This window comes from Mirounga leonina, unplaced genomic scaffold (assembly GCF_011800145.1).
Source record: "Mirounga leonina isolate KUSES-001 unplaced genomic scaffold, KU_Mleo_1.0 Mir_176, whole genome shotgun sequence".
In the NCBI taxonomy this organism is placed as follows: domain Eukaryota; kingdom Metazoa; phylum Chordata; class Mammalia; order Carnivora; family Phocidae; genus Mirounga; species Mirounga leonina.
In genome coordinates, this window is record NW_023270454.1 from 27148859 (window position 1) to 27161776 (window position 12918).

Below are 12918 nucleotides of genomic sequence, written 5' to 3' on the forward strand. Positions count from 1 at the left end.
CTTTAAAATAGATTCTTAACATCTCTCTGACCCATTCAGAATTACTCAAGAATATACCTTAATATTTTTGTGAGAGAGTTAGGTTACAGAAAGGTGGGAGTCATTATGCTTTAATAAGTTTTGTCAATTTAAATATTTATTTAGTAAATTTAAATAAAGATATTTATCCTTTTTTTTTTTTTTTTTTAAAGAGAGAGAGTGTGTGTGCATGGGCACAAAAGGCGGAGGGGAGGTGGCAGGGGAGAGGCAGAGAGAGAATCCCAAGCAGGCTCCACACTCAGTGTGGAGCCCAATGTGGGGTTCCATCCCACAACCCTGATCATGACCTGAGCCAATATCGAGAGTCAGAGGCTTAACCGACTGAGCCACCCAGGCGCCCCTTAATCAGTTAAAATTTTAAACACTTTAGTCAAAATAAAAATATTTAATTGTAAACAATAAACAATTGGGGCAAAAAAAAAAAAAGTTAGTGGCTGAGTTCCCTCTGCTGAGTCAGGGAACTTAAACATAGGCGGCCACATGTGTAACAGGTAAGTCCTAACCCTCTTTGGTCATAGCTGATTGAAACTAACTAACTACACATCTGCCCCAAGCCCAGCCAATCAGATTGTAGCCTGAAGAATCCAAAGAAAAGATATGGGCACTATAGTCAAATGACATCATCATTAGGGACATAAGGTCATAAATCAACAGTCAGCACATACAAACCAAAATCAGAGGAAGAAAGGCATTAATAGCTTTAGAAAGCAGAAGCCAGTCGACCGACAAATGCAAGGATGGGAGACCATATGGTCCTGAGAAGCAGAGAAGTCAACGACAGTCCCTGGCTTTCTATTTCCAGTCCCATGTGGTCTCCATGAACTTTCTTTGCTTCTCTTTAGATGTTTATGAGACTGCCTGTTACAGAGGAAGAGATGAACAAATGTGCCCTAAACTAGCCTGAAATGTATATTCCTATAACAAATGTACATGTCACCAGCCATCTTTTTGTTCTTTTCCTTGGTTAAAGAGATTGGAATAGTGTTTAAACATCAAATAGTCCTTTCTTAAAGACAGATGCCCCAAGACACTACCCTGTTTTGTGTCAGCAGAAGAGGAAACAGGAAAAGAACAATTCTGCAAAAGAACTCAATTCTGCAAAAGGATTTTAAGCTTCATGGATAATCTATTACAGAATATCTATACAATACCTGCTTCTTGGAAGAAACATGGATTCCTTAATGAACACGGAACCAGAGAGAAGTATATACCAGCAGGTCCCAATATCATCAGGACTGGAAAAAAAGATAATAAAATCAGATGATTATCTAAGATAACAACAACAAAATCAAAACACACACAGCACAAAGTATAGTACCCATGTTCCTTTTTAGAACCATGAAGAATGATGAAATAGCATAAAACAAGTACATAAATATACCATTTCATTTTTTAAATTATCTTTTATCCCAAAAATAAGTTAAAGATATTAATCAGTATATTTAAATGTTTTAAATGTTCCTTAGACCTATTGCACCTACCATCCCAAGGTTTAGCTTTTAATTTTTTTGACTGAAAATACTTCCCCTGCTTCATAAAACAAAATATAAAGAGGTAAACAGTGAAACTCAGTCTTCCCAACCTTTTCCCTGGTCTACCAAGCTCCCACATTTTTCTACCACACTTGTTGGATAGTCTTTCAGAATTTCTTTATGTGCATGCACAGAAAAATACACATATATTCTTACTCCCTCTACTGCCTTTTTTTTCTTTTTATGGAAAGATAGCATACTCTATAGTGTTCTTTCCTTTGTGCTCTTAGAGATCTTTTTATAAGAATACAGCTTTCTTGTGGATGTGCCATATCTGCTTTAAGCAACCCCAGTGACAGTCATTTCTGTTATTTTTAATCATTTGCAATTATTTAAAAATAATAAATAAAAAGTGCAATGAGTAACCTTGTGCATACATTATTGACTATAACTGGTAACCAGAAGTGCGACTGTTGGGTCAAAGGGCATGGACACTGTAATTCTGATAATTGTCCTCCACAGGTGCTCAACAACTTATTTGCCTGTATACTTTCACACAGCTTTACTAATATATAATATAGTTCATTATATTAGTTTAACAAATGTTTCACAATTTTATGAGGAGGGCTATTCTAGGTGCTTAGTATATTTCGGGGAACACCACCACCACCACCACCAAGTCTCTTCCCTTATGGAGCTTATAATCTGGTGGGACAATACAGATAATAAACAAGAAAAATAATAAATTGGTAAATTACAAATCAGTGCTCCGGGGAAGAAATTACTATAGGTTAAGGAAAATAGGGGGCAGGGTGTTACAGTTTCAAATGGCTGGGGAAGAAGAGTCTCGCTGAGAAGAGCACATTTGAGCAAAGGAGCTGACAGCCAACTGGGTTCCTAGGGAACCCGCATTCCAGGCAAAGGGCGGGGAGGATCCAGTGTTTGTGCAAAGGCTGACATGGCCTAGCAAGGGGGAAGAGTATGGTGTGGCTGAGGCAGAGTAGGTGAGGGGTACGCCGCTGGGGGGCATAAGGAATTCTACCACTAAGGCTTTTTATCAATCTTTCAGGTTTTTGCCAATCTGCTTGATGAAAATGAGATCTTAGTATATCTTTTTCATTTCTTTTTCTTATTATTATTACAAGAGCATCTTTTTTCTTATTTCCATGAGTCATATTTTTTTCTGTGAAATCAGTTTACTACTTTTAATCAACGTTCTATTAAGTTGTGGGACTTTTTCTAATCTAGAAACACTTTATAAAAATGAACCTTTTTAAAATACGTGCTGTGAATACCTTTTTCCTCAGTTTGTTGCTTTATCCTTTGTGCTTTTTGCCATGTGTAAGTTATTTTATTTTATCCAGTCAAGTTCACCAAATTTATTTGTTAAAATACAGGCTCAGCTACTATTAAAACAAAACAAAAAGCTAAACATAGTAATGGCTTAACCAAGAGGGAGTTCATTTCTCTCACACACACATAATAACAGCCTTAACAACAAAGGCCCAAGGCTGATAGGATGGTTCCATGGTATCGAGAACTCAGGCTCTTCCTATTGTGTGGCTTAGTCATCCCCAACCCACAACAATTATGTCATAGTCTCAGGTGGCAGCTTCATATCTCACCACTGTATTCACATTCTAGCCAGTGGATGCGGTGGAAGGAGTACAGAGCCTACCCCACTGCTGTTAAGAGTACAAGGAAGCTGCATACTACACTTGTCTCACATCACAATGAATCATGTGTGTGTTCCAAGGGAGTCTTCATCAATCCCCCCCACCTCCACCCAAGTTCTCTCCTTTTTGGGGAATGAGCGGGAGGTGTAAATAGATTCCAAAAGTTTTTAAAGGACAATAAATTCTATTTATGATTCTGAATAGTTATTTAAAACACCAATCACTATCACGTAATCATTTTCATTTTGCTATTTGCTTCTAAACAAATCAGCAGTTGACCATTGTTTCCTCCCAAGTCCAGTCTTAACTAATATCACAACTACTAAGTCCTCGATGGCAAGGCCTCATTAAAATGTAAAGGAACAATACTGACAAATAGAGTTTAGCTCCAAGGAAACCATAAAAGTTAAATGATTTCTCAAATGAAAATGTACAGTACTTCAGAAATAATTCATATCCTTTTCTCTCCAGATTTTAATCATTAGCTTTTGCAATCTACATTTACCTAATTTTGAGGGAAAAACTTTGTCTTTCTTAGCATAAGGTGACAGAATTATTATTAAATTCTAATTTATGTCAAGTGAAAGTGTGTTCTCCCAAATGCAAGCATGCTTAAAAATTTTTTTAATAACAAATAATAAAACACTGAAATAAAAAGGAAAAAAAAGAATTATTATGTAAACTTAATCTGCTCTTACAATGCTCCCTTTATCACCAAAAGGCTGGTCAAGAGAAATGAAATCTAGAAAAACAGGAAGTTAAGGTAGATCACTGCTTATTAATTATGTGGCCTTGGGCAAGTTATTAGAGCGAATACCAGGATTAAATGAACAATGCTCATTAAATGCAAATAATTATTGTAGAGCTTTTTATCATGTACCATGATCTAGATTAACTGAGACATAGAGAATATAACAAACATTCATTGGCTTTCTAGTTATTCTGTATCTGTCCATTTTGAAGGCAAATTATTATGGATAAAATAAGTGCAAGGTTTGTAAACTTGGCTTTCCTGGCACTGATCATAAAGCACACATGAAATGAAAGGCGACCAATGTCCAAAGTGGATAAAGGACTATAACAGCAAATATTCTGGCTCCCTGAACGCCCATTCATTACCCTATAATTAGGGTTGGTTCTTCTAGAAAAAACCGAAGGAGATAAAGATAAGAAACTTGTCCACCCAACCTTTTCCACTTACTATAATTTTGTTTTCCTAATAGATGGGCTGTTTCCTCTAACTTTTCCAAAAAATTCAAAGGTTAACTCACGAGAGCTATATTTGCTTGAGTAGGAATTGGCAGAGGATGATCATTCGATTAACAAACATTTATTGAACTTGGTAAGCATTTACACTACATGCCATGCCAAATACAATCACTCCAATTTCTTTATTATTGAGTTGTCCCTTTTTTACAGATGCAGGTTTTATAAAAGTAAGCTCATTAGAACTAAGAAAACAAAAACAGTGAATCTTATTTTATCGTGTTCTGGAAATAGCTGTAAGCTAGAAAATCCCTCCCATCTCCTTCTCTTCCCATCCATCCCCCCACAGAACTCATGTGGGTTTGTGTTCCAAAAATTCCTTGCTGTGAGATGCCACCATAAAATCTGTTTTACTCAGTCTTAATCATCCAGAAAATTCTCCTGACTTTGTTAGAAATCATCTACAATTATGCCTCAGGCAGGCAGTGTTTCAGTATGGGGTACATCCTGCTTCCCTTCAAAGTCTGCAAATACTCCTTTCCCACAGTGCAGCTGTCGTTACCCAAGAGGTTTTAGACCGTTTTTGCACATACAAAGTGATGATGTTTTTTCAAAAGAAAAAATGAGTAAGTCCTAAGAATGGTACTTAACAGAAACAGCATTAAACTTTTCTACACTTAAAGGGTAAGCAAATTGAATCCAGGACATCGCTTACAGACACATTGGCAACGAAGTTAGCTAACAGAAGATTGACTATAATAATAATAGTTATCTGGGACTAACGCTGGGATTTTTTTCAGTCCAGTGGTTCTCAGGCTTTCATATGCATATGAATCACCTGGGATATTAATGAAGAATGCATGCTCCCAGGCTCTGCCTATTCCACCCGATCCCACAGTCCGTGATCGTTAGGTGGGAGATCCATCACAGTGACTTTCAAACAAATATCCCAGGTGATTCTTATGCCTGGGGCTTGTCAACTTTGAAAAACCTTTAGAAAAGCTGTCTCAATATTAAGCCCCAACAACAACAAATGGCAAGAAAAAAAAGTACAACTCTTATCAATATTTGTGCCAATACGTTGCAGGTGTTGTATTCACCAGTGTTATTTTAATTTTTTCCTCAAATAATTGTTTTATGCTTTAAAACTATGAGCTAAAGGCCAAAATTATGAGCTAAGGGGAAAAGCTGAATCTTAGAATAAACCTGACTGAACATCTCCAAATAACCTAAGTCTTAACACCACCAGCAATGGGTAGAAGAGAGAAACCTAAAGATTAAAGAGGGACATATAGCAAAGTAGTACACATTGCAAGTCTCTCTGATTAGCCAAAATGGACACTTAGAAAAGACCTATAAATTTTTATACTGAACTAACAACTACAACAGACAACTGATTTGATGCCAATACAGCCCATTCTGCAATCTGCAAAATGAAAGCCACAAAAGCCTAGATGTATAAGACACCCTGAAAGCCTATTTTTTTTATTTCATCAACAGGGAGAAAATGAATAAACCCAAACAAAACAAAACAAAAACAAAATATAAACAGACCATTACAAAATGATCACTTCACTCCCAGTATAATTAGATAGAAGGACTCTGAAGTAATCAGAAATGAATGATGCCCTTTAAGAACCAAGGCTAAACTGAAATGGCAAGTGCAGACCTGGAATAATGGGGAAGAGGCAAACATGGAATCTGGTGCCATTCTTTCCCAACCTTATTTCCTTCTACTCCTCATCATAAACCCACCACTGCTGACGGGCTGCTTTCCTATCTTTCTTTCCCACCTCTGTCAATCTGTCCAAGATGTTTGCCTTTCTCCATCTTCTCAATCATATCGTACCTGAAAGAAATGGTTCAAACCCTATTTCTTTAACAAAATCTTCTCACTCATTGTTTTCCAAATTCCAAAATATTTATCCCATCTAATTTCATTCTATTTTATATTTTTCTCTATTGAATTTTTAGTCCTGAGGTATCTAGGTATCTTCCTCCAACTACATTGAACCTCCTTTTAGACAGGAACTGTGTGCTGTACCAGGTAGAAACTGGGCACCATTTCAGTTATCATTTGCTCGGGTAGATCAGATCATTGCATGCTTCTGCTCGTAACCCACCGTTCCCTCACAAGGGACAGTCCAAACCCCTTGGCATAGCAGGTAAGGGAAGCAATATATTGCTATGCAAAGCGCAAAGGTTTTGGAACATATGTTCTTTACTACTAGCCACGTGATTCTGGTGAAGTTAAATTCTGACATTCTAGTTCCTCCACTGTAAAATGGGGATATCGATACCTTTTTCACGACATTACTTGGATTTAACAAAACAGTATATATGCAGTGCCTTGTATAATAAGTGCACAAAAAAATACCAGTTCTCTTCATCTCTTTCCTTCTCTTATGACCCTTTCTAAAAGGGCCAACCTACAACTGTACTTTATATTCCTAACCCCGAATATCCTATACTGCAAACTTCACCCTGTTCAGCCATACTACACTTTTTTCCCACCAATGCCTCAGGGCCTTTGAAAAACCTGCTGTTCCAGCTTCTAAACAGTACCTTTTATCTAGTAAACTCATTACTCATCCTTTGAATTCCAGGTTAACTACCACTTCCTCTGAGAAGTGTTTTAGTAGCTTTCAAATAAAGTGAGTCACTTTCCTCCTGAGTTCCCAGAGCATTTTGTACATGCTTACACTAAGCAGTTGCCAATATCATAATATTTATTTTAGGAGTCTTCCCCCATTAGTTTTTAAACTCCTCTAACTCACCAGCACCCCAATATATAACGCTACACAATGCTTGATTGGCACTCAGCTATATTCTTAATGAATGAATTAATAATTTAATAGACACTAACTCAGATATGGTATTAAAGTGAAAGTCGGTTAAGCATCAGACTCTTGGTTTCTGCTCAGGTCACGATCACAGGGTCATGAGATCTGGCTGAGCAGGGAGTAGGGCTCTGCGTTCAGCATGGAGTTGGCTTGTCCCTCTCCTTCCGCCTGTACTCCTGCCCAACCCCCCATGCTCTCTCTCTCGCTCGCTCTCTCTAAAATAAATAAAATCTTAAAAAAAAAATAAAGTGAAAGTCAAAGATTTAAGTTTCAATTTACTAGTAACCAGAAAAATGAAACCAGGCTAAAAGAACTTCCTTAGCAATATCCTGTAAATCCACACGGTGGCGATGTCTCCACGTGAAAGAGCCGTGTGTGCGGCTCCACATTCCCCATTTGTAAAGCGGGAAGCTAATACAAGGGATCAAACTGAAGTTGACAAAGGAGTTGAAAGAATCATCATCAGCACCAAAAGAAAACTAACTCAGCAAAGATGGCTATTAGAGAGCAAAAAAGTAACATGAAAAGGCCACTTTATTCAGCTGTTAATATGATACGAAAATTTAATGGTGTTTTGTGGCACCCAATCAACCAAAAGGGCTGCTTATGGCAATGAAGGCAAGGAAAACTGAGGAGAGAGAATGACTTGTAACAAAACATGAGTGGCAGGAATGGGGCAGGCGGCTGTGGGCAAAGGATACTTAGCTAAGCTTAATATTCAGCTCAAAACAGACATCTAAGGGGGGGAAGGGTGGTGACAACAAATAAGACACTGAAACATTGGTAAGAATGGTACCCTTGCAAAATCCGAACAGTTCTGGACCAGAAGTTAGTGCCTTCCCAGATGACCTGACAAAATAAGGCATGAGGAGGGCATGAGCACTACAAGAAGGGCTCCCTCCCAGTTTAGCAGATCAAGTGCAATACGGCATTGGCACAAGTCAGAAGTGATCCAGGGACGTGTAGAAGCACCTCTATGGTGCTTTCTATGGGCAGCATTAGCAAGGGCTTAGAACACAGAGAAGCAAAGACATGAAAATCATTCAAGCATCGGGGAAGTGTCTACAAACAGTGGTTAGGAAGACCATTCAGGGAAGAGGTGGTACATGGCAATCACAGAGAGGTTAGGTACAACTAAGACCTCAAACATCAAACATCAATGTTTTGGATATTTTAGAAGGGATGTTATACCATATTCAAACAACAAAGTTGCTGGCATCCGAGAGACGCGGAGACAGGATTATTATCACCTTTATGTGGGCGACTGGCTCCACATCCAGGGTAAAACATCAGAAAGGGGAAAAAAAAAAATGAAAACTAACAAAAATTCCAATAACTAAGTGGAGACAACTAGCAAGGAATCTCAGAGGGCCAGCCACCTAGTGCCCAAAACTAGAAAAACACCTGTTCCTTTTCCTGTATCCACTATCTGAGCAGCAGCTTCCAACCAGAGGACAAAAACCAGAAAACAGAAAACCTTCCTAAGTGTCCCCTTCCCCCCAACCTATCATCACATTCTTTTTGTGCCTCCCAACCCCTAAGACTCTCTCTCTTTTTTTTTTTTTGCTTTTAGTCAAACCAAAACAGAGACTTTATTTTGTTTAACCAGAGGGACGATACTTCAGAACTGAAAGGAGTGCTATAAATCCAAAATTCATAAACCCCTATCTACTTCTTTATCACATGTCCTTTGGTTCCTTACTGTTCTAAGTGTGGTGCCCTGGTAGCAGCATGGACATCACTTGGGAGCTTGTTAGAAATGCAGAATCTCTGGCCCTACCTCAGATTTACTAAATCTGCATTTTAACAAGATGTCCAAGACATCTGTATGTACATCAAAGTTTGGGGAACACTGCTGCATAGATGACTTTTTAAAAGGAAATTTTAGCTGTAAAATGATATCGTACTCTTAAGCTCCCTCTCCAGGAAATTAAAAGCACTAATTTAACAAAAATATGGCAATTACACATCTCTTGCAGAGCCATCAGCAAAGCCTCTCAGTGGACGCGCTCCGCTGAAGTTCAGGCCCTCACTGCTGCCCACATATGCTGTCATTACCCTCTTCTGGTGGGCTTAGACTTGTACTCTCGAATATAAGATCATGCCAAAAACATGAAAATAACGTTACTTATTTACAGCAAATTATTCTCTGTTCTTCTACAGGAGTCAGGCAGTCAGCTCACATCAGAGGTTTTCAATACGAACTTGCGAGCCCCCTGGGACTGCACACTGTCCAACCCTCCTCTAACCATAATAGCTACTGCTATTGAGCTACATAGGATTTCCTATGAACAAAGTGTTCCATGGCTTAAAAAAAAGAAGTTCAAACAATGGCCACCTTCCAATATGCAGATGGCTTTTCCGATACACAATAATTGTAATCTTTTCCAAATACATTACATCACTTTTGTTACTGGATTTATCAAAAAGTTTAATCATTAGTTGTTTTTGGTTTTTGCTCCTCTGATGGGGCTGTAAGCTATAAGCTGAAAAGCAAAATATGTATTATTTATTTTTGTATGGTCAATGGCACAAAGTAAGCTCACCAAATAAATTAATGCAACACAGCAATGTAAGTGACCCTAACAATATTAGGTCAAAAGAAAAGTGAACCCACACCATTTTTACTAAGGCATAAAATATAGGATATATTTTAGAAAGAGCTCTACCAAGAGTTACAGGTGTTTGGCATTTGTATTTCTAACCTATAGAGAAGTAATATTTTATCATAAAATTATATACTTCATAATATTTAATTATATATAAATATATGAATTCCCATACTTACAAAAACACATTTAAAAAATAGAGGGTAACTTTTTATTCTATTTCCTAAAAGTTCTAAATTGTAAGGAAGTTACTTCACTTTTATAAATAAAAACTTTGAGGGGAAAAAAAAGCACCATTTAACATTAAGTTTTTCAGAAAATCCTTATTCTCTACTCAATAGCAACTCAGTTGCAGAGGCTTAGAACCATGGAAAAGGAAAGTAAATAGCATCAGAAGAACTCTGAAAACTGATGAAAATATTAAGGCTATTTCAGCTTTATTTTGAAAAAAAAAAATGTATTTTAGGGGCGCCTGGGTGGCTCAGTCGGTTAAGCATCTGCCTTCGGCTCAGGTCATGATCCCAGGGTCCTGGGATCGAGTCCCACATCGGGCTCCCTGCTCAGCGGGGAGTCTGCTTCTCCCTCTCCCTCTGCCTGCCACTCTGCCTACTTGTGCTCTCTATCTCTCTGTCAAATAAATAAATTAAATCTTTAAGGAAAGGAAAAAAGAAAAAAATTGTATTTTGAAAATAAAGGGAATACAGTAGGCATACATTTTTTTAATTGTAATTTATATAACCAGCAAAATGAACAATATAAACTATTGAAGAACTAGTAAAGCCAAAAATTCTGTAGGTTCATAAATGGAGTCATTCTTAAACATAAAATTCATTTAAAAAATGAAATGAAGGAGTGATGCCTTGGGAGCCATGAAGTTATTAAAAACACCTTTTTTTTTTTTACAAGAAAAAAAATGTCAATGCAGATTATGTATTTATTACAATATATCAATCAGTCATTCAGCTATATTGAGGGTGGAGGGATATATTCGAGGGCTTATGAAACAATTTATCAGATTTAAAAGACCGGCCAAATCTGAAAAATTAACGGTTTTGAAAACTACCAACGGGTCATAAAATTAATTTATAAAGCCATGTCTTTTAGAATTATGCACTGCAATTTCGTTTTCACAACAAACCCATTCCTCATGAAGAAAAAACTGGTGCTCAGAAATTAAAGAGAATTGTAGACATCCAGAAACCGAGTCAAATCCAAAGCCAGATCTGCCCAACCCACTAAACAAGGGTCTGGAGTAACTGCGATAATACTGCCCAACAATTTACAGCACCACTAACCCCTACTTATCAGAAAGCAGTAAGCCTTATTTACCTTATTTACCAACCTTACCTTATTTACCAACTATATATTTCCTTAAATAGCTATATTTGAGAGTTCAGAGGTCTTTATGCACTAAGTTTCACAGAAAATTGATACAAAGAATCTAACACCTAACATGTAGTCAGCTCTTACATTACAAAATGAGACCATAATGAAGGTCTTTATTGGCTGATCTATAAAACAGTATCTTCCTTTAAAATAAATTCAAGGGGCGCCTGGGTGGCTCAGTTGGTTAAGCGACTGCCTTCGGCTCAGGTCATGATCTTGGAGTCCCCGGATCGAGTCCCGCATCGGGCTCCCTGCTCGGCAGGGAGCCTGCTTCTCCCTCTGACCTTCCCCTCTCTCATGTGCTTTCCCTCTCTCATTCTCTCTGTCTCAAATAAATAAATAAAATCTTTAAAAAAATAAAATAAAATAAAATAAAATAAATTCAAAAAAATAAGAGAACAGGTTAATGCAAATTTCTGTACTAGAAATGGCAAATGTAAACCCCAGTCCTTGCCCTGACAGAGTTTAAAACTAAATACAGTTTTGAAAGTTATTTAATCTTCCATTCACCACAAAAATAAACCATTTTCATTGAAAGACTACTAGTCAATATTAAAATATCGATATTGCTAAGAAGCCCTAAAGTATTGCCATATGTACATAAAACAATCTTTCTAAGTATGTCCATATGTTGGTGTATATATACACACACACACACACGCATGCGTGTGTATTTGAATTTTCATACTTATGTAGGGCACATGAGTACCTCACAACATGCCAAGCGTGGTGGCCAAATATCCCTGTACTACAATTCTATGCACAGGCTAATTCTTTTTTTTTTTTAAAGATTTTATTTATTTATTTGAGAGAGAGAGAGAACACATGAAAGGGGATAGGGTCAGAGGACGAAGCAGACTCCCTGCCGAGCAGGGAGCCCGATGCGGGACTCGATCCAGGGACTCCAGGATCATGACCTGAGTCGAAGGCAGTCGCTTAACCGACTGAGCCACCCAGGCGCCCCAGGCTAATTCTTTAAAAATATCATTGCTTCATGTAAATGAAAATCTTAGGTTTCACCATTTTCTTTATATACACATACAAGTATAGCAAAATTATGGAAACATGGACAAGAAGGATACTTAAAAATTGTGATTACAGGGGCGCCTGCGTGGCTCAGTCGTTAAGCGTCTGCCTTCGGCTCAGGTCATGATCCCAGGATCCTGGGATCGAGCCCCACATCGGGCTCCCTGCTCCACGGGAGGCCTGCTTCTCCCTCTCCCCCTCCCCCTGCTTGTGTTCCCTCTCTCGCTGTGTGTCTCTCTCTGTCAAATAAATAAATAAAATTTAAAAAAAAAATTGTGATTACATCTTGCTAGGAAAGAAAGGAGATTTGAAGTATTTTCTTTTTTTTAAGGGGGAGCTAAAGCAACCTAGGTAATAGATGCGTAATGTAAAATAAATGCTTGGCCACATCAGGAAGGAAAAAGCAGTACAACAGCTGGATATGGGCCAAAGAGTCTAAGGAGACCGTTCTTATGGATGGCAGAGACTGGCACACTTGGAGTCTGTAGGGAAGGGGGCAGGAGGGGAGGCCGGCAGCACAGGAGAGAGCAGGAATAACCACCCTGTGTAGGAAAACGGACACCCCTCCCCCTGGAGGGATGGGTGAGACAGGAGGCACCTGCAGCCACAGACAAATTGGGTATCTGAGAAGAGAAACTAAAGCCTGAAGCAAAGTCCCTGG

The 12918-nt window shown here is 38.2% G+C and overlaps 1 protein-coding gene across 10 annotated transcripts in view; it reads right to left on the reverse strand.

The window, feature by feature from the left end:
* Window positions 1–12918, reverse strand: part of RAPGEF2 (Rap guanine nucleotide exchange factor 2) — a 237105-nt gene that overhangs the window by 139868 nt on the left and 84319 nt on the right. For all 10 annotated transcript variants that reach the window (XM_035022800.1, XM_035022807.1, XM_035022802.1 and 7 more), the window contains exon 4: window positions 1191–1274. In XM_035022800.1, coding sequence (XP_034878691.1) covers window positions 1191–1274 — 84 coding nt within the window. The remainder of the gene's footprint in view (window positions 1–1190; window positions 1275–12918) is intronic.